At 45.8% G+C, this 27,842-nt stretch overlaps 1 protein-coding gene across 13 annotated transcripts in view; it reads right to left on the reverse strand.

Moving 5' to 3' along the window:
* Positions 1-27,842, reverse strand: part of RC3H1 (ring finger and CCCH-type domains 1) — a 53,318-nt gene that overhangs the window by 4,154 nt on the left and 21,322 nt on the right. For 8 of the 13 annotated variants that reach the window (XM_027892861.1, XM_027892873.1, XM_027892869.1 and 5 more), the window contains exons 2-17: positions 26,792-27,160; positions 19,723-19,843; positions 18,266-18,505; positions 17,203-17,378; positions 16,198-16,398; positions 14,964-15,096; positions 12,784-12,902; positions 11,521-11,633; positions 9,782-10,063; positions 9,262-9,479; positions 7,566-7,936; positions 6,406-6,537; positions 5,646-5,816; positions 2,972-3,182; positions 1,652-1,742; positions 1,369-1,504 (exon numbers count right to left, since the gene is read on the reverse strand). In XM_027892861.1, the coding sequence (XP_027748662.1) occupies positions 1,369-1,504; positions 1,652-1,742; positions 2,972-3,182; positions 5,646-5,816; positions 6,406-6,537; positions 7,566-7,936; positions 9,262-9,479; positions 9,782-10,063; positions 11,521-11,633; positions 12,784-12,902; positions 14,964-15,096; positions 16,198-16,398; positions 17,203-17,378; positions 18,266-18,505; positions 19,723-19,843; positions 26,792-27,022 (2,946 nt within the window). In that variant the 5' untranslated portion in view covers positions 27,023-27,160. The remainder of the gene's footprint in view (positions 1-1,368; positions 1,505-1,651; positions 1,743-2,971; positions 3,183-5,645; positions 5,817-6,405; positions 6,538-7,565; positions 7,937-9,261; positions 9,480-9,781; positions 10,064-11,520; positions 11,634-12,783; positions 12,903-14,963; positions 15,097-16,197; positions 16,399-17,202; positions 17,379-18,265; positions 18,506-19,722; positions 19,844-26,791; positions 27,161-27,842) is intronic. The other 5 variants (XM_027892867.1, XM_027892871.1, XM_027892872.1 and 2 more) reach the window with 2 other exon arrangements.

The raw sequence follows: 27,842 nt of genomic DNA on the forward strand, positions 1-27,842 counted from the left end.
CCAAAATTCTGCCAATAACTTGAGAACCAGTTCTGCAGTTGTGTGCTCTGCATTTAAACACAACACCCAGGATTGCATTTAAACACAAAACCCAACATGTGGTTGGTTTTCAAGCAGAAATGCTCATTTATTTGGGAAGAAAGCAGAATGATCTAGTTCTTCATGCTCAGAGTGAACTGATTGCTGCAGCCTTGAAGGAGGTAAACCAGTAAAGCCTCGTGGATTTCTAGTACCTACTTGCAGCTTTGAACACCAGAGATAAACTGAGAGCTGCTGTTACTCAAAACAATTGAGCAGTCCTGCTGACTTCAAATTACAGTAAAATCAAGGCTCAACACTCAGCTCTGTAGGATTTAACACTGAGACAATCCCAGCAGTGATGAGCAGGAGAGGAAGGCCACTCATGGGTTTTGCAACTTTCCAATACTCTTCTATTATGGCAAAGGCAAACATGCAAGATTTAAAACATCTTCTCTCGTTCCCAAACAAGAGCACAAGAACACAAGTTATGTTTCAAGTAACTAAGCACTGCACATTTCTGCAGCTGCTGCTGTGACTTAATTGTGAGCTCTGACATCTAATCTGCAGTAACCCCTCTCTAACACCTGTTCTTAGGTAACCATTGCATCAGTAGAAGTTGCTATCCACTACTTACAGCAATGCCTTTGGTGAAACCATTAACATGGATTCAGCAACACGAATGAACAAGTTGCTGAAGTACTTAGAACAGTTTTCTGATAAAATATTTACTGATTTTTCCTAGGAGGAAAATAGTAACTTAAGCTTGGCTAAAACAATTCTTTCTTTATGCCCTGACACTTCTCCTCCTGTGTCTCACAAAACAGGAAGACTTCAGCTCATTAATTCTTTTAAAAATGAAAGTGAGGAGACCCAGACTATTAAGCTTTAATTTTTCAAGCTAAATATATTTCATATTTACTTCCTTGACTCTTGTGGCTTGTGCTATTTAGGAAGAAACAGGTGCAAACACAAAGCCAAAACACGAAACAGAGGAAGGTCATGGCTTTCTGTACCAAAAAATCAGACATTTCCCACGGCAGTAAAGCCAGGAGGAACAGGCACCTACACCATGAGTTTGCTTGTGAGCAGAGAGATGAACAGAGAGGGAGTGAGAATGACAGCAAACATGACTGAGCAGAGTGCAGAGTGCTGATCTGCACGTGAAGGTTCTGCTGCCGAGCAGAGGTTGCCACCTGTACCCCAGCCCTGAGGCCTGGCATCGCGCAATGAAGTGTTGTCACCGAGTGTCCTGATAGTCAGGGACAGATCAGCCCGTGAAAAGCAGCTTTACCAGCTTTATCTCTCTCCACTGCACCCCTGACCGCTGTTCCAAGGGCTGGTACCAACCTCCAGTCCCCGCATTTGAGTCTGCTGGCTGATCTGATGGTCCACCTGCTGCAGCTCCATGCGCAGCTGCTGCTCCCGCTCAGCCGACGGCAACTGCTTCCCGTGACCAGCCACGTCCGGCATGGACAGCCTCTCCCTGGGGGACCAGAAAAGAATAAAATAAGGAGAGTTCTATTAAAAAAAAAACCAAAACAACAACAGCAAAAAAAAAAAAAAGCTTTACTCAGCTGGTGCAGAAAAAAAAAATTAAGAAAATTTAGCAAAAGGCAAAGAGTGATAGTACCTGTCATTGAAACGTCCCTGAGAAGGAATATTTTGATGAGGAGAATACGGAGAGCCTCCCCAGCCACTGTGAGTTCCATAAGGACTGTAGTCTGCCAGTGAACAGAAAGAAAACCAGGTTGCATTACTACAAAACTGTCCTTCCAGTAGTTCAGCCAACACAGAACAACAAGAAAGGCCAACCCTCTAGGAGTGACAAGTCTAACATTTCTTCTGTTTGAAGGCAGAAATACTCCATGTGACTGATCTCATGTGCCTAAGGCACAACTCTCCCTACAGGCCCAGTAAGATCTGTGACAGCCCTCCAGAGTATGAGACTGAAGGACTGCAGGGAGATGGGCACACAAAACCAAACCTGCAGCCACTATGAGAGCAATTATTTTTACTATTTCAGCTTATTCAGTGCACCTCAAGAAAGAGACCCTCTCTGGGAGTCCGACAGACAGCAGCACTACACATATTATTAGAAAATAGATGTGCTGAAAATGACCTATTCTTACTTTTTTACTTTGCCTCACAATACACAAGATAATGGCTGCATTAAGCTTGCAGAAGCTGTTACTCATAAAGCATGAGAGCAGCAGTACAGTACTTCATCAGGATGGTTTTCCATCATGTATTTGGGAAAGCCCTAAGCTTCTGGATTCTACTGCAACAGATTTAAAATAAGCCTCACCTCAGAGGGACCAGCAGGACAAAGTAACTTTGTCCAAACAGCAACAACAAATCACTAAGACATACACAATATGTGCACAAACCTGCCACAGAATCACTGAATAACCTGAGTGGGAAGGGACTCATGAGGATCCAGCTCCTGGCCCTGCCCAGACACCCCAACAATCCCACCCTGTCCCTGAGAGTTGTTCAAACCCTCCTGGAGCTCTGGCAGCCTTGGGGCTGTGCCCACTGCTCTGGGGAGCCTGTTCAGTGCCCAATTACCCTCTGGGGGAAGAACCTTTTCCTAAAACCCAAGCTGAACCCCCTCCTGACACAGGTCCATGCCATTCCCTCAGGTCCTGTCACTGGTCACCACAGAGCAGATCCAGTGCCTGCCCTTTGGCTTCCCCTCGTGATTAACCTGTTGACTACAATGTCTCTCCTTCTCCAGGCTGAAGAGACCCAGTGACCTCACAAAGCACTGGCAACCTTTTCCTCCAGGCTTCTCAGCCTAACCCTACCCGGAGTTATTTTTAGTGGCGTAACACACACCTCAGCTACGCTCCTAAGGCAAGAGCCAAGTTTACAGGGCTTGCCTTAAACTGTGGCACTAAAGGAAACAGCAAGAGTTTACAACAGCAAGAGGCGAGAGCACAGCCCGTACCTGAAATGATGGGTTTGGTGGCCGCTCCCTGAACTGCCATGGCCTGCATGGGCCCCGAGCTCTGGTACATGGCTTTGGACGTGCGGGAGATGGCCCCGAAGCGCGACACCGTGGGCCGGTCTCCAAAGGGGATGAGGTCGTCGTCGCCAGCCTCGGTCGCACGGCGCTGCAGGTCCAGCCGCTGCTCGCGCAGGGCTTTGCTGTCCACGTTCTGCACGAGACACCCGTCAGGGATTAACTGAGCCACAGCTGGCAGCACAGAGCAACTCCTGCGTCCTCCACTCACTTCACCCTTCAGCCAGTCTCCCTGCCCTTTGGTTTCTAACTCTGCTGTCAGAGGGTGTAAGATGACCATTCCTACACCCCTGGGAAGTGGTTGCATAATGAAATGGGAGCACATCCAGCAGCAGCAAATGGAGATTTACACACAGAAAGTCTCATGGGAACAGATGGGGGGAAAAGACCTCCTCCTTAAACCAAGTCCAAGATGACATCAGTGGGCCTCTCTGAGGAATATATGGTCCTTCTAGAGGCCAAAAGAAATTTCTCTGAAGCCCACTGTTAAGAGCTGTATCACTAACAGCCTGCAAATGACTCCAAATGGGAATTTTTCAGTACAGCACTTACTTGGACTTGTCTAGTACATCTTTTCAGGCATGTTTTTTGTTAAGGAGCAATCCTGCTTGGAACATCCTAGTTTCTAACTGAGCTTCACACTCAAACACCATAAGGGGTCAGCATATGAAGAGATAAAATGTTCTCTCTCTCTCTCCTCAGAGAACTTACTTAAATGGGAAAGCTGTTGGATACCAGAAAATGCAATATGTAAGAATTGCCAAAATCTAGTTAAGACTTTAAACTAGATTCAAAAAACTGTAGTACAGTAAGAATGAGGGAAGTGGGGCTACTACACAAGGAGAACTGGCTAAAGGCTACAAAAACTTTGGTATGGTCCAAAATGAAAATAAAACTCTGCAAGCTTTCAGTGGGGATAAGGATGGTTAGAAACAGGCAGGATAACACAAGTGAGGCAGTGAAAACAGCAGTAAAAACCGAGTTGGAAGCTAGAGCCAAGAAATGTAACATCTGGAAACGGGAAGAGGCATTCAGCATTTGGAATTCTGGAAAAAACCCCAAACATCGTAATCTTGCTGCTGCAGGATGCTAGTACCAATTTTAAACTACTTCTATTTACTGAGTAAAGTTGCAATGCCACCTGCATAATATTCAGCATTACGCACTCTCAGATGAGGCCACTCCCATCTTCAGAATTCCCACAAGGAATCTCTTGTGAACCATGAAAAAAGGCAGAATTAATTCACTGAAGAATTAATTCAGTAAAGGTTTCCTGAGCACTTTTTCCTGTGAGGAGACAAAAACTGAAGAGCAGTAGAGATGCTATTTGCCTGTCTGAAAATCAGCTCTGGGGCAGAAGGCTTTGTTTAGCCATGAAGAATGAGGCTGCTTCTCCAGAAGCTGAGGTGTGTTAATTGAGCTGCAGTTTGTTTGCACAGTTTTGCGGCAGCAGGGAGGAAAGCCAAGAGCTGTTTGTGGATTCCTGAGCGGTGCCCCTCGGATGCAATAATCCGATTGCGAGTAATCTCAGTCCTTCCCCAGCTCAAACGTGACTGTTGTAACCCCACGAACCACCCTGTGCAGCACTGGGAGCAAGAGCACAGGTAGAAAGGCCAAAGCTGCTGATGAAATGCCTTTTCTTGCTGTGTTTTCTTCTGTGAGAAAGCCTCCTTTCTGCTCCCATTTCACACAGTGCCTTCGAGGTCTTACAGGGAAGCAACTCAGTGGACAGCAATCAGACACATGAATTCCATTTGGGCAGAGGGGAAAAGGGGAGCCTGTTGTGAGCATCTGCCCACAGAAGAACAAGTTCTGATAGAAATCTTTCCTCCCTCCCTTACTGGCCAAAGAAAAGCCACCATGACAGTGACAACAGATAAATAAAAGATGATAAATCCCTTTTGCAGATGAGCAGTGATGGCAAACAGATGCACCTCTGTAAAACAGTCCCTCAGGCTGAATGGTTCCTTCTCTTGAAGATTTCAATGTCTTCACGCTTGCACAGGCTAGCAAGCCTATTGCTGGTGTTGAGTGGTGCTTGAATGTTAGGAAGGAACCAAGTAGTGGTGGTATTTCAGACTCCTATTCCTTGTCCTCTCCATTCATCACTCCCAACAGTGACACCTCAACAGCTCCATGCAAGTTTTGGGTACTCTCACGGCCATAAATCAGAGTCCCTCGAGTAAAAACTAAAAACATTTCAACAGTAACTAAGAGCACAAAGTTAAGTTCCAGCATCTCCCTCTGACAGAAAGAAGTACAAGAAGCAACAGATGGACATGCTTAATTAACAAACTGCTAGGAGAGAGTAATTTGGGGATCTCAATTAAGTGTGAAGAATCATGGCAAAATATCCTTGCTATCCATGCCTTCAGAGTAGAGCGGTTATCCTGCCTCTAGATCCAGAATTTGGTAACAGCCACACCAGGGTAGGACTGTTGATAACTTTGAACACAAAGCACTCTGCACACCTGCAAATGCTTTCTGTGACTGCAGTGCACTTTTGAGGTCTAATACGAGCCCTAGAAAAGCAAATGAAAGTCCTTCCCAACCCACAGAAGCACCCATGTTTGTCCTGTTCCCCCTCATCCCCACGTACCGCCATGTCCACGCTCCTCGCCGCCACCACATCTTTGGGTTTCACATCTTTGGTTCCGATGTAGGAGCCGATGGTGTCACAGGACCAGGGGGAGTACTGGCTGTAGTCATTTCCTTTGTATTTCCCAGCCACCTTCAGGTCTTCGTCCAAGTACTGTACAAAAACAAACACCTGGTTCTGTAAGTGAGGGGAAGAAGCAGCTTCACAGCCACCCCTCCCCACTTCAACAGCAGCGAACTTGAGAAACACCACCAGGATTATTTTTTTATCAGATACATCACCATTTGGAGTTGGGCCATGGCAGGCATGAAGTGCATGAAGTGCATGAAATGCTGATCACCTGGCCGTGCTCCCAGTGCTGACTGTTCACTTGGCCACTATGAAAGTGGTATTTTGACCTTGGTTAAAAAACTAAGTCTCTATCGAGCTGTTACTTAATTCTAAGAATGTCAGGAGCAAATGAAGCAAAGTCCAGTAACTGCAAAGATTACTTCAGTAGCTCAACATTTATTTTCTTGGTTGCACCAAGAGCAGATAGTTTAGGATCTGTGGTAGGTCAGAGGATGAACAGCCAATTGAGATACTGGGGACTGCAGTGCAAGGGCTTCCCACCTGGAGCACAAAATCCACAATCCACTCACACACTTGTAAGTGATGTACTGTTTTGATTTTCTTGTTGCCTTGACCTGTCAGCACACAAGAACTCCAGAGTGTTTTCTAAACATGCCAGCACGTCACGTTTTTGTCAAAATATGCTTACCTCCTCTGAGTGGAAAGGATGAGGCAAGGTTGGTGACGGTGCAAAAGGAGGGGGAGAAATCACCTTCCTCTCCTCCAGCTGGGCCATGATCTCTTTCCTTCGTCGGTGAAGTTCATCCAGGCTGGGATGAGGCTGAAATGAAGACACAGATACGTTACAGAGCTCCTGCTGCATTACTGCCCAAAACCAGTAATTTCCTAAGTGCTGTTTATCCAAACAAAATATGGCAGCCTTATCCTACAAGAAAGGGAAATACAGAGGACAGGCAGAATCATTGAAATAACAAATAATGGTCACTTTGTTAAAGTCTACCTGCTAACTTTCGTGTTTGATACAGGGCATAAATGTTCCTACATTGGTCAGTGTTAGTTCAAGAAGCCTGAAAGGCAGGAAATGTGTCCCAGCTTGGCAAAGTTTCCACTGGAACATGTTCCAGCACTTCAAGTCCCCATTTCAGTCATGTGGGTAAAAGTGGGAGAACTCTACAGATCACAACCTGGTCACATTAATTATTCATTCTGCATTGGAATTAAACATCCCACAAACATGTCAAACTCAAAACTGGTAAGTCTACAAGCTCTGTTAAAAACGCTTCCTGGACTCAGCAACAGGATTCAGGGCCATTAAGCTGAATGCCAGATGTTGTAAATCCAGCTATTCTGCAGGACTTCACTCCAGCTGCTGCCTTCCCAGAGCATGTTTGCTAACTGGAGGGTCTTCCTGGGAGAACTGTGCAATCTTGGAGAAAATCTGGAGGAGTGGAATTCTCAACTCCTGTATCATGAGAGGCATGTTTAATATTTGTTGTTCAGGCACAGAGCTGGTCAGTCACAGGTGGGCAGTACAAGAATGCATACGGGACTATTTCCATAAACTGCATTTAATCTGCAGTGGAGTGCAGACCAAACTCCAGCCTAATCAGGGCCACGTGAGACAATTACAATGCTTTTCACCGGTCCTTTTCTACTCTGAGCACTAAACAGCAGCCTGCTGCTCTTTTACATATTAACACCATTACAACTGCAGAGTTGACCGGTAACTAAATTGCCTGCCGGGTCCTGAGTGGAAACCTCTCCTTCCTTACAAAGCCCTCGCCGCAAAAACATTCAGGTTCGAGCAGGGCGAGAAAGGACAGATGAGCACAAAAGGGCAGCACGAACCCTGTGGCAGGAGGGTCTGATCTGGCCGAGGTGCGGAGCCACGGGGCAATAGGCCTCGGCCTGCTGGTATCTGTCTCTGGCCTCGGGCACGTAGGGGGCGACGGCGGCGGGCGGGATGTCGATGGGCACGGGGCTGGCGCGCACCACGTCGTCGCGCTGGTAGGGCGGCACGGGCGGGTACACGCGGCGGCTGTCGTAGTGCGGGGGGTAGAGCGGCGGCGCCAGCGGCGGGTACTGCTGCGGGTACTGCGGGCTCACCACGCGCTCCGGCAGGTACGGCGCGTACGGCTCCAGGTACGGAGCGCCCGCTTCGGGCGCTGAGGGAGGCGGCCGCACGAAGCGGGACATGGACTGCGTGGGGTAGTACACGCCTGAGGGGAGACACACACGGGACACAGGGGTTAGCGCTGGCGTCCACACACTGCCCCACGCACTCCGGGTGGCACCAATCACCAACAGAACGGTTAAAAACAGACAAAACAATGGTCCAGCTGGACTTTCCAGTCAAGAATTAACCACAGAAACCCCTGAAGCAGCAAAAGTCAATCCAATTATCTAAAGAAGATACCAGGAAGGCATCAGTGTTACAGCAGCTGGAGAAGGGGTTTGAGACTGAGCACACCACAGGTGCCAGTGGTCCTGCCGGCACACTACACAGAAATAATTCACCAGACTGCTGTGAGTGCTTTCAGCTACACAAAAGCTAAAAAGCAAACTGAAGATTAGCCTGTACGTCCTCTGCCGTGCAACTAAAATTCAGTTTGTTCCAATATATCACAGCCACTACTTGTGCAAAGGAACTCAGATGATTAGAATTTAAAGTTATCTAAAGATTGCTTCTACCTCTTGAACAGTAGAAATAAATTTCAGAACTGTGAATCACCAAAGACTTTTAAGATCACACCTCCTGGTTACCTGAACATTTTATTATTCTATCTGGGATCTCTGGATAATTTAAAAATAAGCAGAAATATGCACATAACATTGAATTTTGCAGACAACTCAGATGTTCAGTGGCACATAATGACCAAGTGTTGTTTTGTTTTTCTTCAAAATGCTCTGCAACTTTCTCAAAAATGGGTTTGCCCTCCTCCTTCCTTTCTAGGACTTTTCCTTCTTTCAGCTTCTTTTGGTCTTCCAGTCCTTACCTTCCTTTAATATTAACTTCCCTTTATCTCATTTCTCTCTGCGTTCTTACATCACCTAAGAATCACCCCCTGTCTTTATATATAGCCATACCTTTTATTTTTAATCCCTTCCAATATTACCTTTCTCCACTTTTTATACTTAGAGTTTTTCTTCTTAGTTCCTTTTTTCAGCTGCTTTCTTTTTTGTGAACACCCTTCTCTAATTTCATTTTTCTCTACCCATCACATGCACTTTACATCTGTTTTCCAGAGTCAGACTGAAGTAAGGTTTACCATAAACTGGTTCCCTGGTCCTAGCCCAGTTGGGAAGAACTGAATACAGAAGGATTGGCTACACCAAATGGATACAAATACCAGTTTTAATTTGCATTGATGTCCTCAGTCAAGACATAAAATCCTACCAATTTCCCTTTTATAAAGCCATCACCACATTAGCGTCTTTACTCCACGTCACAGGCAAGAGAACTTCAATTTAAGAGCTTAAAAACCAGAGTGGGAAGAAAGATTAAAACCAGCAAGAGGCTGAAAGAGCTGGGTGCCAACCTTACCTTGTTGGTAGGGTGCTGGCTCAAACGCTGGGGCAGCTCCTCTGGGGTCCTGATAAAACATATCTGCTTGTTGAGCACTGTACAGCTGAGACCCTCGTGGTACCATCTGCAACTGCTTGGTGACAGACACCGAGGGCAGGTCTGCTGGGGCCCGGGGGGGCACAGGATGAGGGTTCACTGGTAAGGCAGAAATAGAGCTCTTGGGGACAGATTCCAGCCTAAAAAGCAGAAAGATGGCACTGCTCGTTAAGGTCTGGTACAGCACACTGCGCTCTAACACACTGTTCTGTGTCTGCACCCCACCTTCTGAAGGCTTATATCACCTTCTCCAATTAAAACAGAAGTAAACAGTTGAAAGTTTTAGCTATAGTTTTCTACTCTACCCTTTAACCACTAAAAAAAAAAACAAACACCCAACCACAAAACCAACCGCAACCCCCATTTCACTTCTTCTCCAGAGAACGGGTTTCTACTCCACACGTACACCCAACACTGGGAACAAGAGGTAGAGGAGCCGTACAAGTCAGGAGGGGATCCGGGGGCGCTGCTACTCAGATGGTCCATCTTGCCCGGCTTCAGAGCGGCGTCATAGCCCGAGTCAGTCCCTCGAGAGATGAGCTGTGTCACCGTGCTGCCTGTTGACACAATTCCATTGGGCAGGGCAGAGGTTTTCCTATTGGGCAAGTCCACTCCCCCTTCCTCTGAGAGGATAGCTCCTGAAGGCAGCCCCACCTCGTTCAGCTGGCCCAGGGAGGCACTCAGGGGTCTTCTGGGAACCAGGCGCTTGTTCATTTTACGGAATCTTCGGGAAGAGAAACCGCGCATCAGAAATCGAAACAGACAAAAGGAAAAGGAGCTGCACTTGCAGGAGTTTTCAAACACAGGTTCTACTGAAAGCTTCAAGTTTTAATTCAAGTTTCCAAGGGCCTTGGGAGGATATCTGTTAGAATACAACTTGCCTGATAGCTGAACTCTTTAACAGCAGTTTCAGTCAGAACAAAGATGGATTCTGAATGACAAGTACATCAAGAATTCACAGCTAAACTTCACACAGTAAGTTTAAAATCTTACTTTCTGTCAACATTATGCATTTCAACTGGAGAGAAGAAAACCAAACATCACATAAAATACAGTAACAGGAGCTTATCATATCTAACAGTCAGAGTGAGATGGGAAGCCAGGCTAGGAAGGTACACACATTACTGCAGAAATTATTACTCAATCTTTAGATAATCTTTGCATTGGCCCACGTGCATAGCATGATGAGCAATGCAACAGAGGCAAAAAGGGGGTTTATTGCTGGGTTTGTTTTGGGTTTTTTGATGTGGCTGAATATTCTCTATATCCAGGTGAACACTGACCCTCCATGGGTTAACAGAGCCACCCCAGCCAGCACCACCAACCTCCATTTCAGTAACACGATGACAAAAGGCAGAACACCCCAACTCTTTCTGCAGCACACAAAGTCCTATTCTTTGTCCACTTGAATAACTGCCTTTGCCATTCCAACAGCACAGGCTCTGCTCTTTTTGCCTCTGTGTTTTGTTACAGAGCCACTGAACTGCCATATTCAGCTTCAAGGTTAGATTAAAAAAATGAAACACTGCATACTAATTACTAAAAACAGATTAAAACAACCCGCAGACCCACAGCATCTTGCCCTTGGATAACTGGGGGCCCCCTTTAAATCTGTAATGGGTGTAATTATTTGCTGCAGACTTTGTATCACCATTGGCTTTTAATTCTACATCAACAGATTTAACCAACTGAAGGTTACAGCATGAAACTTTCTGACAGACTGCACAAAGAATAACTGCTGCAGGAAAAAAAATCTTGGAAAGTTTGTTTTTAGCTCTCTGGAAAGCCAGCAACACATTCCCTACATCTGGAAAACTGCCAGCAATCCACCTGAATATGAGGGGAAGATGAGAAGCATCCCCAAATAATGACCACTGTGGACACAGGTTTAGTCACACTTTAAAAATAATGAAAACAGCCCACCCCCAAAAACCTCAAATAACACTTGTGTGACATCGAACTTTTGGGGCTGCATTACCGCTGAACAAAGCCAAATAACCTGTCTGGAAGCACAAGCAGCTCCAAAACCTAAGAGGGACTGCCACAGGCTTTTCTCATTATTGCTTCTGGTGCACCAGCCAGGTTGCACCTCCTGTCCCCATTCCTAGACAGGATCAGTAACTCTCACAGGTAAGCTGGAGCCCAGACCGGACTGGCTGCTCCCAGCAGAGGTACACTTACTTTTCCAGCTCCTCCTGGGAGTGTGCAAAGGTGCAGCTGGCCCCTCGGGGACATCCTCCTCTCTGCTTCATGTCCCGGCACATGTACGTCTTGTACTTGCTGTGCTGAGGGGGCTGCCAAGGGCAAAGACACCAGGTGAGACACCTCAGCTTCCCAGGGCACTCAGCCAAGAGCTGAGGGAATCCTCTTGGCCAAGGCCTGGGGATGATTCCTTCCATTCAGATGTTTCAGCAGCACCTCATGTCAAACAAATGACTGGAGCAGATACTTGTGTATCCAACAGATTCGAGAGAAGATGCTTTGATAATTAAGTCACTACCAGGTTTCTACAACATTTTAATTCAAATTCTTCACTGGAGGTTCTGACTGAACACAGCTGTACCTTTCAGGACACAGTTAAGTGGACAAAGGATGAAGAAATTGCCAAATATTTACCAAGTTCTGTGGTAGACTGAAAATAAAGACAATTTAGTTGCTTTCTCCTTGGTTTCTGTTGGCTCAAAATGGCACTTGAGTGAGTATCCTTTGATCTCCATGAGAGTTAAATTTCACCAGCTTTCCTTTTACCCCCTTTTGCACTAAAAATATCTTCACTATCTATAATTGTTTCCCTCAGTAGTTGAGGGTGCAATCTTACTCCTACACAGAGCAGCAGGGGGTGGCTTGTCTTCTGTATTTTTCTTAGTGAAGTTCCCCAAGAAACAACAGCTCACTGCAGTCTTGCTGCCTGCACAGTCACCCATCTGCCAGTCCCTCTAAATAAAGGATTACAGAAGGCCAGAGGGGTCCCAAAGTCCTCCACTGGGAAGGCTCCAGGTTCCCTTGCAAGCGGCACAGCCTGTACCAGGTCTAGGCCAGGGGCTCACCAGAACAAGAGCCCTCAGTGCTTTCCCCACCCTGACTCCCACTTGTGCATTCCTACTGCTTTTCCTTCTGCTGCTGGCAGTGCTCATTAACCATCCCAGTGAACGTAGAAAGGCATCCCTTCCCCATCCTCTAGTCAGGAGGGTTGTTACTAATTTCCCTCAGCCTGCAGCTGGATCAGACTGTTTTCTTTTCATCCCAGTGAGCTGTGCAAATTATTTCAACAGGTTTTGGGGAGGGGTTTGAGGTTTTTTCCTTGTTTCTTTTTTGATAAGTATGACCCAGCAGTGATATTTTCAATCAGCCCCTCATCAAGCCAAATCTCTCCAGATGACATTAGTAAACACTGGGTACAATCAAATCCAGGGGTCAGCATTTCCTACATGATTTAGCTGTTACCTGTTGTTGATCTGTTCCTTTTTTGCTGTGATTCTGGATATAATCAACCAAGCCATGAACTACAGTCCTCACAGCAACCAGTCCATTTTCCAGTTGTTCCCATGTCGGAGGTGGAGCATCTGGAGAATAGAAAAAGAAAAGTCAGACGGATCTTCCAAAGCCAGGTAAGGAAACCCACAAACAACAAACCATCGGGATCACAAAACTTCACTAGACAAGCAAAAATGTTTTATCAGTAGATAAAAAGTATTCAGCAATTTAATTCTGGGATATTTACCTCTTGTAGAATTAAGGGACCTACAGACTCAAGACTGAAGTGCACAAACACCAAACAAGCCAGTAAGACTTCTTAGCATGCCAAATTATTTCCTTTTATAAGAATAAGAACTTTCCCAAGAGCTCCAGAGTAAATGCACTGTACAAACTCTTCATATGACAAAAAACATGAGGCTGAAAATCCCTCTTTGCGTTCAGACTCCTGCAGGTAAAATCATTCCCTACAAATACCTGATCACTGGCCTGATCCCACAGGCACAGCCACAGAGCAGCAACAGGAATTGATGCCCCTCACTTGGAAAAAGCATCACGAGGCCAATCTGTGTCAGACCCCCATCTAACACACAGCACTGTGAATAAACCCTACAGTCTCAATTCTATAGGAGCACTTGGGGTTTTTTTTTCAGCCAATTTACTTCTCTAATTTTTTGAACCTGTGCCAGCAGCTGACACTCCCACCCTGCGCCTGCACACTCTGCTGCAGAGCAAGGGACCTCAAAGTGCCTTTCCAGACCTTCAGCACAATTAACGACATTAAATTCCACTCCCAAGGCCTCAGTCCTTGCAGAGGTACTTCCACCGTGCCCACAGAACAGCAGGGAAGCAACTCAACAGCACAGAAAAGAGCCATCAAGACCAGACTTGCCTACTGAAACCAAAGTGAGGCTCTCAGTGGTGCTGCTTCCCTCAGCAGGTTTTGGCTAACAAATCTGCAGTGCACACACAGTTTTGTCCCTCATCTCCTTCAGCTGTCAAGTACAACTGCTCCTCCTTTGAAAGGTAAGTTTATTTAAACATACAGAAACTAAAAACTATGACTTCTCATCTGCTGAAGGAATAGTTTAGGCCTTCATACCATTTTGTTGCATAGTACTGATGTTACACATTTTAACAGGTATAAAATAAAACTTCACCCACAGCACTCTGTTCTGTCCCTTCTCTTCTCTCCTCTCTCAACTGGTCCACCCTCACAGCACTGCTGATTTTTAATCAACAATATTCACCTTTCTCTCCTCTGTCAATAGCTTATATTCTTCTCAGCTATCTTCCCCTTTTCCCAGACTGCCTTTCCCACCTTTACAGAATTATATATCAACAAGAAAAACACTAAATTCCTGAAGGTGACAAATCTTTCTTGTCTAGACTGATTTTTGCCCAGCTTCTGTCTACTCCATCTATCAAAATTCTACTGTGGAATCCAAACTTCCTTCCACAGAAGATGCCTTAGGATTTTAAGCTGCCTCCAAGAGAATCCTGAGTGCACTGTCTGCAGGCTGGAGACTTCGGTTCAAAAACTAATACAAAGAACTTCTTTACAAAGAGTAAAGAAAAAGACACACCATTTTTAATAGGTTAATGGAAATCCTTAATCTGGTGAGCTGAAGACTTCCCCAAGTTGGTTAACAAATCATTTGCTGCGGCAGAAAACTGGAGAGAAAAAGGCACCTCAGTGACAGCTCAGGCTCTGCTTTAAACACAGTGGCTCTGTCAACCTTCCTGCTGGATTGCAATGTGATTTAAACAGGCGAAAAAAGGGAAAAGAGGGAAGCTCAGAGTGCTGCCACTCCCCACATTAGCACTGCCCAAGCACACCCCGTGTCACCTCACAGATTATGTGCTGAACACCCTCCTGAGAGCTCACGCAGTGCCTTCACACAAGGCAGCTCTCCTTGCAGAGAGGGTGAAATGGTTCCTGCCACACTCTGGAAGCTATTTTAGCTTTGGAAGAGTTCAGTTCCTCACAGAGATCACTGCTGTTCCAGGCTGCCTTTGAATACCACCCAAGAATCTTAAGTTGATGAGTCACAGGATGCTTCCTTATACTTGATGATCAGCTTTCAATCCTTCCACAGTGTTAAGCTCCTCCTGGCTAAACTCTGAGTTCCAGCTTTTCCAATCCTTACCTGGACTGGGATCAATATTCGCCAGGAGCTCGAGGTGAGGTCGCAGCCGGTTCAGGTTAGCTGGATCTCCAGTCCTCTGCAGAGCAATAGTTAATTCCTGAACACTCTGTGCAAACGAGGCCGGGGTCTGCAACTTAAAGAAATTATCATCATTAACTTTCTACAGGCAAAGCAATCCTCGTGGTTTCTGAAGGCTGCTCCACAAGCTTCACAGATCTGGAGGAAAACCCTTTTACACATCAGCCATGTCAGTGAGCCCTTTCTATCAATGCACAGTTCTCTGATATTGCAGGTTAAAACACAGCTCTAAACAGACAAAACAAATGCTAGTATCATTTCTAGCAGTAAAACCCCCTTCTTCTGTGCTGTGCTGGTACCCAGATAAAAAATGGACAATATCAGAAACCATTCAATTTAGATTTCTGAAGAGTCTACTATCTTCATCCCCCCCTCCCCCCAGCAGGTTTGCACCTTGCTTTAAATTGAGTACAGCAGACAATAAGGAGCAAGATGGTTCAAGGAAAAAATAGCAATGTTCCATTTACCCACATCACACAACACCATTATTTAAAACCATTGAATTCTACCTAGGTCCTTCAGCAGATGTCTGGTAGAACACTTGAAAAAGTGGGCAAAGGCATAAATACACAGCAGATAGATCTTGAAGCTGGTTCTCCTGCACAGCAGCCAGTGCAGTTGTTTCACAGCATTCCTAACCATTCAACAAGATTCAGTTTTTCCCACCCAGTTTAGGCACTTGCAGTGCAAGTCCCCCTAATTTAAAAGCCCATGTTGTTTCTAAACACAAGGAGATCTGGGCACTTCCAGAGGTCAAATATTCTATTTAAAAATGTGCTTCTCCCTCTGTGTCTCACTTCAGCTATAGACCAGGGGACTGGTTTGTTTGTCAATTTATGCACGAACTTCCTGCCCGGAAACACAGACCATTAACCTCTGTCACTACACTGCCAGTTGTCAGCTGTTCACAAAGCTCACATCCCAGTGGCGTAGCTGAACTTTGTGCTTTCCCATCTGCAGGAGGAAGTAAAGTAGCAAGAAACAGCAGGATGGCAGAGGGAGGAAGACTCATCAGGCTATAAATACATATTCTAATTACTTAGGACATAATGGGTTTTGGTGTAACAGGGCAAATGATCACAGGGCGAGTATAGACGGGCACAGATTGTAAATTGAAATCCACCACGCACAAGGAGCTGCTTCGAGGCGGCCGTACCTTGTCGATGATGCTCTGCATGTGGGATTTGTGGGACTGGTCCCCGTAGAGCAGCGAGGACCACTGGTCAGGGGCGATGCGCAGCCCCGCCTCCATGGCTATCTGCACGATCTGCGAGTCGTGCTCCCGCCGCAGGGCCTCATACGTCCGGAACTCCTCCTTCAGCTGCATCAGGGAGGAATCCTCGTCTCGCTTCGTCACCTAGCAAAGGAATGAAGCAGGATGAGCCAGAGATTGTGTGAGGCCCAAGACAAGTGACATCTTCAGTCAGCAGCTAAGGCCTTCCTCCCAAACTGAACTCGAGTGTGACAACATGCAGTGAACATCAGTTTCTACTAAAATAACACACTCTGTGAAGAGACGAACCACTCTGAAATGGATAGAAAACATCATTTAGTCGGACTCTGACCTGGTGAAAGCGTCACACTTCCTAACAGACTTTACAGCACCCACACCTCACTTCTCCGATCAAGGAGATCTGTACTTCAGAATTCTGTCTGAGGGTACAATTAGGAACACCAAACCATTTTGCCTCTCATTTAGCAAAGGTGAATGACATTTAGGCTGGACACCTACTAAAGGATCATTAAATACTGTAAAGTACAACAGGCAGCTTAAGTTCTCTTCATACAACTCTCGTGTCCAAGAGGCTCCTATTTCTTTATTTGTGACCACATCACCAGTGAATTAACAGAACCAGGGGTTTTCCAGTTTTAAGCCACTTCAAGGAGATAAGAATGCTGGCTTACATCCAGGTTTTGTAACTGTGCATCTATTAGACTGGACAAAATCCTAGCTTGGCAGCTCCAAGCTGCACTTCCAGCCTATGCTGCCATCACAGCTGTACAAAGAACTCTCCCAACACACATGAGATTTAATGAGCAATTCTTTCTATAACTACACGTTTTTTAGGCACATTTAACGTTACAGGACGAGGAAACTCCAAAGTGCAAACCAACAGTTTTCACAGCATTATGCAATCTCCAGGCAGAGCCTTCTTCATACCTTGAAGCAGGAGGCCCTGTAGAGGAGCTGGACAACGTGCCCAATGCTAGTTTTGGAAGCCTGAGGGAATCGGGGCTCCAGCCTCTGCACCACAAAGAGAACCAAGACCTTTCGGGACAGAGCAGATCCATCTTCCAGAGCCAGCAGGACCAGCTTTAAAGCCTCCTCTTGCATTGCTGAGGGTGGTGGGGGGAAACATGAAGAGACAAAGGATGAGAGAAGGCCAAGAAGGATTTCTGCACAATCTCTTGGTTCCCTACAGGTGGGAGAACAGCTACAAACTCCCCCAACACACACACAAACCCACATGAAATTATTAGTATTTCATCTATTTTGGGTACCATCTGATAGGAGGACTTCTTTGTTCCTGTCTGTGCACCTCTTCACTATAAATGTAAGAGCTTTCCAAGTGGATAATCTACGTGCCACCCCTACCCCAGCAGAAAATGCTGACAGGCTGAGGAAGGGCAAGGTTCGTTCCCATGCAGGTGAAAGAGCAATGAGTGCCCACACAAATAACTCAGGTGCAGCAGCACCTCTGTTCTGCCTGGTAACAAACCTCTCTCTTCTCTGGAATGGTACCAAAGTGAGTATCTCAAAGTCAGCCCTTCTCAATCTGTTTCAGTGGGGAAAAGTATCACTATTTTTAGTTTAAGAAATTGGCTGCATATTTCAAGACTCAACAAGTGAAGCCTGTATTTTCCACAATGAGACTTTATGGATTTTTAAGCAAAATCGATTTTTTTTTCTAGTATTTTAAGCAAAGGAATTTAATTTCTAAGTACATAACTTTTTAAAAATGTGTACACATAACTGTAAATAAAATCTATGCCCCTAACTGGTTTGTATGTTTATTACACTGGAGAAGGCAAAGAAGCCAAATCCAGCCTCTTCCAGTAAACGTGTTTTTTCTAGAAGGGTCTTACTTCTTCAAGGAATAGCAAGAGAGCAACTCCTTCTCTTTACTTTATGACAAGGACACACGTTATTCTGAATTTCACGCAAGACTTGCAAAAGCACTAAAAATGCAAGGAAATGGCAGTGGCAGGGCCGTGTCACCCACCTGGCCCCAGGAACTGGCAGCCCCTGGCCCTGACTGCAGCCCAGAGATTGGAAGAGAGCTGTTGGGGGTTCTGGTGCTGCAGGATGAGCTCTGTGACCGTTCTCTCTCCCAGTGACCGCGCTGCTCGCATGGCTCTGATCCGCCCTTCCTCCTCCACCAGCTGGCAGTGCACCAGTGTCACAAGTTTCCTCTGCATGGGACGACTCAGCACGCTCTGAGTGGTACTGTTGAGACCCACACCTTCAAAACAAAGTGAAATACAGCGATAAACTACCTCCTATTCCCTCTTCTTGTGGCAGCCTTCAGTGACTGCGCTGTGCAGTGCAAAGCTGATGCCCACTGTCAAACAGAGCACTTGCTGCACAAGGGATAGCAGAGGTTCCTTTCTGTCAGCTTGTCTCAGATGGCATTAAAAGCAGTCCCCTGGGAGTCAGCTTCCCCACAGGTTTAAGTTTTGAGATTGACTATCTGGCTCCCTAAGAAGGTAGAACCTCTAATGAATCCTCTCCCCGTGTTTGTCCCACACTCTCAGTTCATCCCTTATTCCTGGACTCCAGGGATCACTGGGACACTGCTTTGTTTTCACAAGGCATTTGGTTTCCTGCCTCCATCTGGTATCTCCACTCCTTTGGCCCAGCCAAACTGAGCCTACATAGAGTCCTGAACTGCTTGGGGTGCAAAACCTCTGATTCCCAAAGTGCTGGGAGCCTCTTAATCCGGGATCAAGGAACGAGCAACTCACTCGACAAACGGCTGCCATGCCGAGTTTGTGGCACAGCCAGGGCTTGGTCACTGGGCCACTGCTACCCAGAGTGATGCTGCTGTCACACTGGGCTGGGCAGAAAGGACTGACACAACTTCCTGTAAAAGCTCATTCCTGAAAACCTGATGGCCAGGACGCTCAACTGCACTCCTCGGGCTGGCAGACTGCCCGAGTCCAGCACACGTGGTACTGATAAAATCCACACTACTGCAGGCAGGCTTGCTAAGACAGAGTTACTCAGACTGAAATAGCTCCTGTGTAAGATCCTGTATAAACAGAGTATTGTAATTTCTCTTATATAGCCTAAATGCAGTAACTTTCTCATTTCAGTTTATTCCTTCTCTACAGACAAGCTGAATTACTACACCTGTCACAAAGCAGAACTGAAAAAAGTCTATTTTTACTTAGTCTGCAGGGGCCAAAGCAATTTACAGAGTTTGTCTCAGCTCACTCTATCACTCATGGCCAAATAGCTCAGCCTTTTCTCAGAATTACTTTTGACACCTTCCACAATTCCACACCCCCACCCCCACCATGAAAACATAACCTTAACTTTTAGGAAATCTGCTTCAAATTGTTTCTAAACTAGGTTTATATCCATTTTTCAAACAGACTAACTGACCAATTGGATAGTTTCTATTGCATCTTATTTGTTCCCCACTCTCACTGTCCAAGGAAGCAAGACAGGAACTACCTCTGGCACTGCTGAGGGGTTTGAGGTACAATGCCAGTTCCTCCACACATTTCTTGCCCTCCTCATAATGCTTGGTGTCTTCAGCTCCACTGCAGAGAGTAATTGGCTGCTGCTCAGGAACCTGGAGAGAGATGACATGGACATCTACGTGAATATGCATAAACAAGTGACAGTCATGCTTACAAACACTTGTTACTATGAAGCAGTTCCTGTTTTATTCCCCTTCTGTGTTTTTCCTGCATTAATAACCAATTTTTCAGCTTGTTTACTGAACAAACAGCATAAAAAACCCCAGTGAAAATGAAAACAAGGAGACAGAATTTCTGTTTAGTAGACTTCCTTTATTTAGTGGCTGACAGGAACTACAAGCAGAAGGCTTAACATGGCACTTCCTATAACTAGAAAACTTGGGCTAAAATAACACACAGTGAAACATCCCCAAGGCTGGCTGGCCAAAAAAAACTCTGAGAGGAAAAAAAAATATCAGAAGAACCCTTGTCTGCTGGTAAGTACTGATTTGTATCTAGGGCCTCACAGCTCTAAAATCATCCAGGGATAAATTACAGCTACTTAGATTAGTGGGAGAGAGAGATTTAGCAGCAAATACACTATGACACCCTTGGAACATATTCTGACTACACCAAATTAACAAGCAGCAAGACCAACTTATCCTATGCAGTGCATGTGAAACACCCCTGACATCTGCGGTTTTTGGTTCTTTTTCATGTGAAATGTCTTCATCTAGACATTCACCAGAAACCAGGACTTTTCAAAGGGATTTGGACCACCCCTTGCCCAAGTTATGCTTTTGTTTTTGCCTTCCTCCAGGTAAATTCTTAAAAGCTTCAAGCCAATTCAGGCTGCAGTACAGCACTGCACCGACATTCTCAACATCACTGTTCAGCAGTCAGCCCAACCTGACAGCCCAGAGAAGGGGAATTTCTCACAAGACTAAACACAAGCACGTTTTGCATACGCTGTCGAAGCACAAACAGATCTCCCAGTTCTATTTCCAAGTCAATCCCTGCCCCAGTGGCAATAACAGCCTGCTAATCCCACATAGCTGCTTACAGGGACCAAGTCAGGCCCTCAATCTGAAAGCACAAGCCTTTAATGCCTCAGTTAAACACAGCCACAAACTCACCCACCTTCACGTGCAACCCAGCCCTGGGAAGGGCAGTGTTGTGGTAGCACTGAATAAAAGCAGGGAATATGTATAAAACATATATATACACAGATATACAGATACAGTTGCCATCACTAACACGGACAGGAGCTTTCCTATCTATTTTAATAGACAGCAGTGTTTCAACCACATGATGACACACAACAACCTCTGCTGAGTTGCTCATCTGACACAAAAAGCAAAATAAAAAGTTATTTTCTACCTAACTTTGGCTTTTACAGCAGGCAACAAAAACAGTCTCAGAGTGCAAAATATCAGGTGCAATTAAGACAGTTGATACCATCCCAAAACTAACATAATCAAGATAACCTGGATCAGGCACAGCCTCCTTCACTCCCATTCAAGGGAAAACCAAAGCTGAGACAGCAAGGTTGGCCTTTTCACTGACTGCAGTTACCTTGTCGTGTTCTGGGCTTTCTGGTTTTAATTTTGGGACAGGGTTTGTTTGGGGTGTTTTGGTTTTGGGGGTTTGAGGGGTTTCATATGTCTGCAAGCAAGAAAGCTTTCAGCAAAAGGAGACTTCACAACTGGATCTTACAGACCTAACAGTCACACCAGACTGGTTTCCTGGGATGTGGGAAACACACATTAACACCTTCAATATTTACTTGCATGTTGACAGAATACTGCACAGCTCCCTTTCAGAGCCATTTTAGCGTCTGCCCCTGCCAGGGTCATCACTCAGCAGAACCCACGATCAAAGGACACCTCATCTCGTGTGCCCAGACAGAGCCTGCCTCGCCTCTGCCTTAGTTATTGCTGGCAGATTTTGTGCCAATCCCTCCTTATTCCTGCAGCCATTCCATCCACACCGGTGACAAAACAACCCCCAGCAGACAGAGGGGGCACAGGAAGCCTGTTGAGCCCTGGCTTTGGCCCTGAATTGCAGGGGGTTTAGCACACACTGAGAGCGCTGTTTGGAATGCCAGACACAGCTCAGCCACCGGCAGACACAGGGGCTGTCTAGGCAACTAACACAGAGCTTCCCCCTCCCCGGGGAAGGGCTGGCAGGGAAAAACCTCCAGGAGTTCACCAAGCTGTTCAACACTACCTGCCTTTATTTCTACACACACACACACTTCACCTTCACTCTTGCAAATGTACCTCACAAGAAAATTCACTAATAATTTTCCTTTTGCTGGTTCTATTCCATGCACTCGCAAGACTTGTTTTAATATTTTAGTGTTAGAGTGACTGTAAGAACAGCATCTCCCGAGAGAAAAACTGTAAAGACGTGATTCATAAAAGTCACAGGAAATGTGAATTTTAATTTTGGCTCCGCCGTGAAATTGCTGAGGGACAACTGAGAAATAATTCAACTCCAAAGCATTTTCACTTCCCCTTAGCAAAATGTGCTTTAAATAGCATGCATGGAGAATGACCCCATGGTCACTGCTGTTTACAACCTCTCTCAAGAGCCCTACAAACATATGCCCTGCAGAGTGAGTTCATTATTTTCACGCTCATTCCATATTCCATTCTCTCAGACACCACACCCTCGTCACAGTTCTCACTGCAAATGCGTTCACATCGTGTAAGCGACACCTCCCGGGGGGGGGGGGGGGAACATGAGAGCGAGACAGCACAAATGATCTCAGATGTTTAATTATTTTAGATCTGTGAGGGTTTTGCATCTGCCTTGGCAATGCCTGCCAGGATCCCGCCAGTGGAATGCTGCCCATCAGCTCGGCCTGCGGCTGTGGGAAGAGGCAGCTTATGACGACATGAGGAAGGGGACCGGAAAAGAATGCTAAAGCATCACCTCATGGCAGGCAGTGATTTGGAATGGGTGATTTAACTGCAATTTGATGAAGGATGTCAGCTTGAGTTGTCAGTAATTACCATTAGACATCTAATTGCACAGAATGAGAACACGTTAAACAGACCAAACCCTTTTTGTCTGGTTTGAAAACTCTCCCGATATTTCCCCCTCCCTCCTCCCTGCGAATGGAGGATTTGCTTCCTGTCCCCCCCAAAAAAACAAAACAAAAACCCAAACAAACCCCAAAAGCCTACTGTCTTCAGTTCCTCAAAGGCTTCCATTAAGGACAACTTCTTCACAGATAATTCCTCTTTTGTGGCACTTCATTTCACCAAAAGTTACAATAAAAAATGATCAAACCTGCCTCTAATAGCTCTGCAATTGCAATCTTCCCCTTTTGAAAGGGCTGTGGGTTCAGATCACTCCACCCATTCCCTCATCATGTACAGTGTGATTCCATTGCCCAGTGTATCTGTCGTGTCCAACAGGAGACTATGAAAGAAATTAAAGCACCACAGGCATTTCTGCCACTCTGTGTCACCTGTTTGGAACGTGCACGCTGCTGCTTCATGGGTTGAAAAAGCACGAGGGAAGAGCTTAGATGACAGATCCATGATTATGCACCTCCAAAACACCGGCCAGGGGAATGCTTGAAATAGGTGCATGCAGTGAATAACACGTGGATGCTGGAATAGCTGAAACTCAAAAGCTCATTCCCACAGAAACAGGCTGAAGGGATTTCTTTCCCCAAGAAGTATAAGAAGCAAAGTATCCCAGGAGTGCCTTGCTGGTTTGTGTCCAAGCCCTTGTGCCTCCCTTCCCTCACAATAAAAAAAAAAAAAAAAAAAAAAAAAAGCTGAGCTTAGGGCTCAGCTATTTCCAGCCCTCCCAGGAATAATAATTCTCATTTTCCCCGCTCAATTCCTTCTCCTCCCTCATCTTGCACGGCTGAATTTATCTAATCTGGTGGGCTGAATCACCCAACCGGAGGGGCTGTGAAATCCCCATCCCTCTACTGTCCAAGGCCAGGATGGACAGGGCTTGGAACAACCTGCTCCAGTGGAAGTGTCCCTGCCCATGGCAGGGGGTGGGATGAGAAGGGCTTTAAGGTCCCTTCCAACCCAAACCATTCCATGATTTCATGGCCACTGCCTCCCCAAACAGCCCCTGTAGGCACTGCTGACATGTAACATGCTATAGGGGAGCAGGCAGAAACCTGGGTCCCTCCAACAGTTAATTTTCACATCAAGGGTAGCTACAACCCGGGCAACTGGTTTCACTTCTGAAAGGGGTGGGGAGAGGGAAAACTGAGAAGGAGTCTGTTATTCGAGTAAAAAAACAACTTTTCTCACCAGAAAACTGGCAAAAGTGACCCAGAGAGAGAATGCTATTGTCAGAGAAATAGGTTACTGCTTCCCCGGGAGACTGTGTGACAAATTTAGCACGATTTAGCACGTTTTCCCCCGAAGTACAGCCCTGCTTATTTCACCCACTGTGCCCAAGCGACTTGCCCTGGAATTCCAGAACTGCTGCCAGTCACAACAGAATAGATTTGTTTCTTTAAACAGCCCGGTCTCCTCCTCTGCCTCCAGCAAAAAAGCACTTAACACATATAAAAGTGTGAACTGCTCACAAGTCTCCCCAAAGGGAAAAGAACAAACTGTTCTCCCCTCTCACAGATAAAAACTTTAATTATGCTGTACTGAATTTCCTTCTAAAATGAAACCTGTTTTTTTTTTTGAATTTATAGTTCAAAACCAAGGTATTACACATTCCCATGGACTCAGGTTAAGGTGTACAGGTGTTTGTTGGAGATTAAGGGACACACAGACCCTCCTGAAACTAAACCTTGAAGTGGAACAAGAAAATGGGCTTGGTTTCAACTGAAGTCGATACCACTCATGCTCTGAAAGCTGCATTGCTGCTCACAGACCATTTTTGGTGCTATGCACCAAAGAGAACTCACGTTCTCAAACAGGACAGTTCAAAGTCACTAGTTCCTCTAAAGTACCTTTATTTCTTTATTTTTTTAATTTCAAATTTGTCCTTAACCAAGCCCTTTTCTCTAAGATTTAAAAAATGGCCTCAGAGAGCCTAGAGGGAAATAGCAATTGTTTCCCTGCCCTCCACAGTGAAATAGTGTACTTATTTTCTAGTACTCCATAGTCTGGTAAACACTCCAAGAGCTGCCAGGAAGGGGCAGGGAAGAGAAAGGAGGGTGAGTTGTACTGAACACTGATTTTATTCACATGTTGAAATTGGGAGCTGGCTGGGAAGGTGGTGCAAACTTCTCTTCAGGGGCAAGTTTGTCAGTAACAAACACCCAGCTAAGATCCATGATCATTGTTTAGGTAGTAGAATTGCTGGGAGCAGCAAACACGCAGCACTGAGTGGCAAATGAGGGGCGTGGGAATACTGTGTCTTTTGGTGGCATTTGCAGCTTGAAGGTCATCAGGGAACAAGGTCCCGTGAGTCCTGATCACATGAAATTCTGAGATGTAAAAAGGAGCACGAAATGCTATCATCAGTTCAAAGCCAGAACCCAGAGTCTCAAGACAAACCATACTGTAAAGCCTCTCTTCCTTCTTCATTCCTCACACATATGGGTGGGAAAACTCTGGCTGGCCTTAACTGGCAAAACCAGAATAAAATTCTCAGTTACCCATACAGAGGCAGAGTGGTTTTCCCATTCCATTGCATTCCAGAGGATCTTGTTTTTACAGATATTGTAATTCAGGCAAAGATCAAGTTTATCACACAGCTTTGTGAGAAGCATTAACAAACACACACAAACCAACCGAATAAAATGCAAGACATTGATCACAAGTGTGGACATTTGGGTATAGCTGGAACTATTCCAGAAAGGCCAAAGAGGAAGGAAGGGGATATGAGGGAGAGAGAGAATGACAATATTTATTTATGGCATCACCCACAGATCTCACAGTGCTTGGAAGCTCTTCAAAGATGGTGGCATATCACAGCAATGGGAGTGCACAGCCTCACTGCCTTCTCCTGCAGAGCAGGATGAGTCACGCAGCACAGCCAGAAACACCAGTGCATTTCAAGCTTCTAAAATAACTTCTGTGCCACACACCACAGAAAAACAACACCAAATTAGCCACATTATTGATGAACTAAGAAGTGGCAAAAGCATGGTTGGATCTGTAGGTCCCAGTACCTAATAAAAAGCAACATAAGAGTATCATTCCTCCACAAAATTCTTTCCTTTTCCCTGAACTATGGATCTCATTGAATTTCCTGCTGCTTTCAACTCTGCTGAGCCCACACATGGAAGCAGAACAACTCAAAACAATAACCCCTGCACGGTAACCGTCCCCATTTACATTTTCCCTCCTCATCCCTACATTAGAAGCGATTGCCCCTCCTCTCCCAGGTCCCCACTCCTGCCCAGCCTCGGCAGGTGCGTGTGGGTCACAGTGATCTAACCACGATAAGCTTATGCCAGTTGAGGTCCGTGCTGCAATTCAACAGGGTGATCCTGCTTTCCACACACCCCTGCCCCTCTCCTGGGCCGGCCATCAGCACCAGGACACTCATCCCCATCAGATCACCCCTTCAGCTGACCTCAGCAGTGTTCCAGCAAGAAGGGGAGTCTTGGGCAGGCTGCCCCAACCACCTACATGGATTAGAGCACCGTGTCAGCTCAGTAAGTTGCAGTTCCGGTGCACAGTTTCAAATTAAACATAAGGCTGTATAAAAGCTGCTATCAGAGGGGTCTGCCCCGCTTCCCTTACACTTCCATCCTGCTTTTGGGACAACTGGCCACAGGTCTTGTAGGGTGAGTACAGTAAGGCACATAACCTACAAGAATGGTTCCCCACAAAATAAGCTCACCGATCCAGCTCATCCTTTCGGCAGAGCACGGCTAGATAAGGGAAGAAGGAAGGGAACAGAACAAACCCATTGTGCCCACAGCCCACGGTCACACTGAATTGGATGGAACAAAACTCACAGTAGAATCAAGATCTAAACTACTGTTCCAGGCAGCTCTGCAACTTTTTGTAGACACTTACAAAAGAGGCAGATGAGTACTTCACACCCCATCACCGCTAATCAAACAGCACAAACCCGGCGTTTGAAGCAAAGCAGAGCGCTGTTACCTGAGCGCCCACGAGCTGCAGCAGGGCCGAGTTGACGGGGAGGAGCTCGATGTCTGTGTTGATAGTGGTCTGGTCGAAGGGACATGCCTTACGGTGGAGCTTGTTGAGGCACATCTTGCAGACGGTGTGGCCACAACCCAGGCTGATGGGCTTGCGGATGGTTTCGTCGAAAGTCTGTGTGCAAATGGGGCAGGAGAGAAAATCCGTCCATTGTGGAGCTTGTACAGGCATCGCTTCAGGCGTTAATTGACGAGACAAAAATCTAAAGCGCAGATTCCACTGGAATCAAAATCTTGGGGAAAAAAAGTCTGTTTGCTTTTAAATATCTTCTGTAAGTACAGACAGTCAGCACATAGTGTGAAACATAACCTAGAAGGAAGCAGAAACACGCAGTGAGCATTCTGTGCTGGAGCAGGCGCGGGAGACCCTTTGTGCTCAGAAATAGGACTGTAGGTACAGCTGAACGGGGACTGCAGTCCTGACACTAAATACAGGACTGAGTCACGACCTGCTTTGATTCCAGCTACTCTCTGGCACAGGAAAAGCCACTTTAAACCATTTCTGCTGTTCTACAGTTTAAAAAAAAAAAAAAGCAACAGATAACTATCTCATTGAAGTTATAAGGGTAATTAGCTTTACAGTTTCATGTTCTCTTTTTTCTTCATAAACGAGCCAATTAACATCAACAAGATTTGAATAAAAAAAGACTCTTTTTAAAAGGCTGGTGTGCTTATTCCACTAAACCAATGTTTTTCACGGTATTCATTGTGAGCCTTAAATAATTTCGCTTAGACAAAGCTTTTGTCACAAGCAAGCTTTCTTCCCAGTCCAGCGGGCTCTGGATTGGCACACAATGACTCTGCAAAGGTGGGAGCTGCCCCAGGCTCCAGAGGGAAGAAACACTTCCAGAATGTCTCAAGGACCCTTTTCTGACCCCAATTGACATCATTCCCCGCCTACCTAGAGATCATATTGACAGAGAAGGCAACATCTGTAATGTATTGAGAAATCACACAAACTACAATAGAGGAGAACCTGGGAGGTCTTTATC

Source organism: Empidonax traillii, unplaced genomic scaffold (genome assembly GCF_003031625.1).
Source record: "Empidonax traillii isolate 1590-97213 ecotype Southwest subspecies unplaced genomic scaffold, ASM303162v1 scaffold372:size565953, whole genome shotgun sequence".
Classification (NCBI taxonomy): Eukaryota; Metazoa; Chordata; class Aves; order Passeriformes; family Tyrannidae; genus Empidonax; species Empidonax traillii.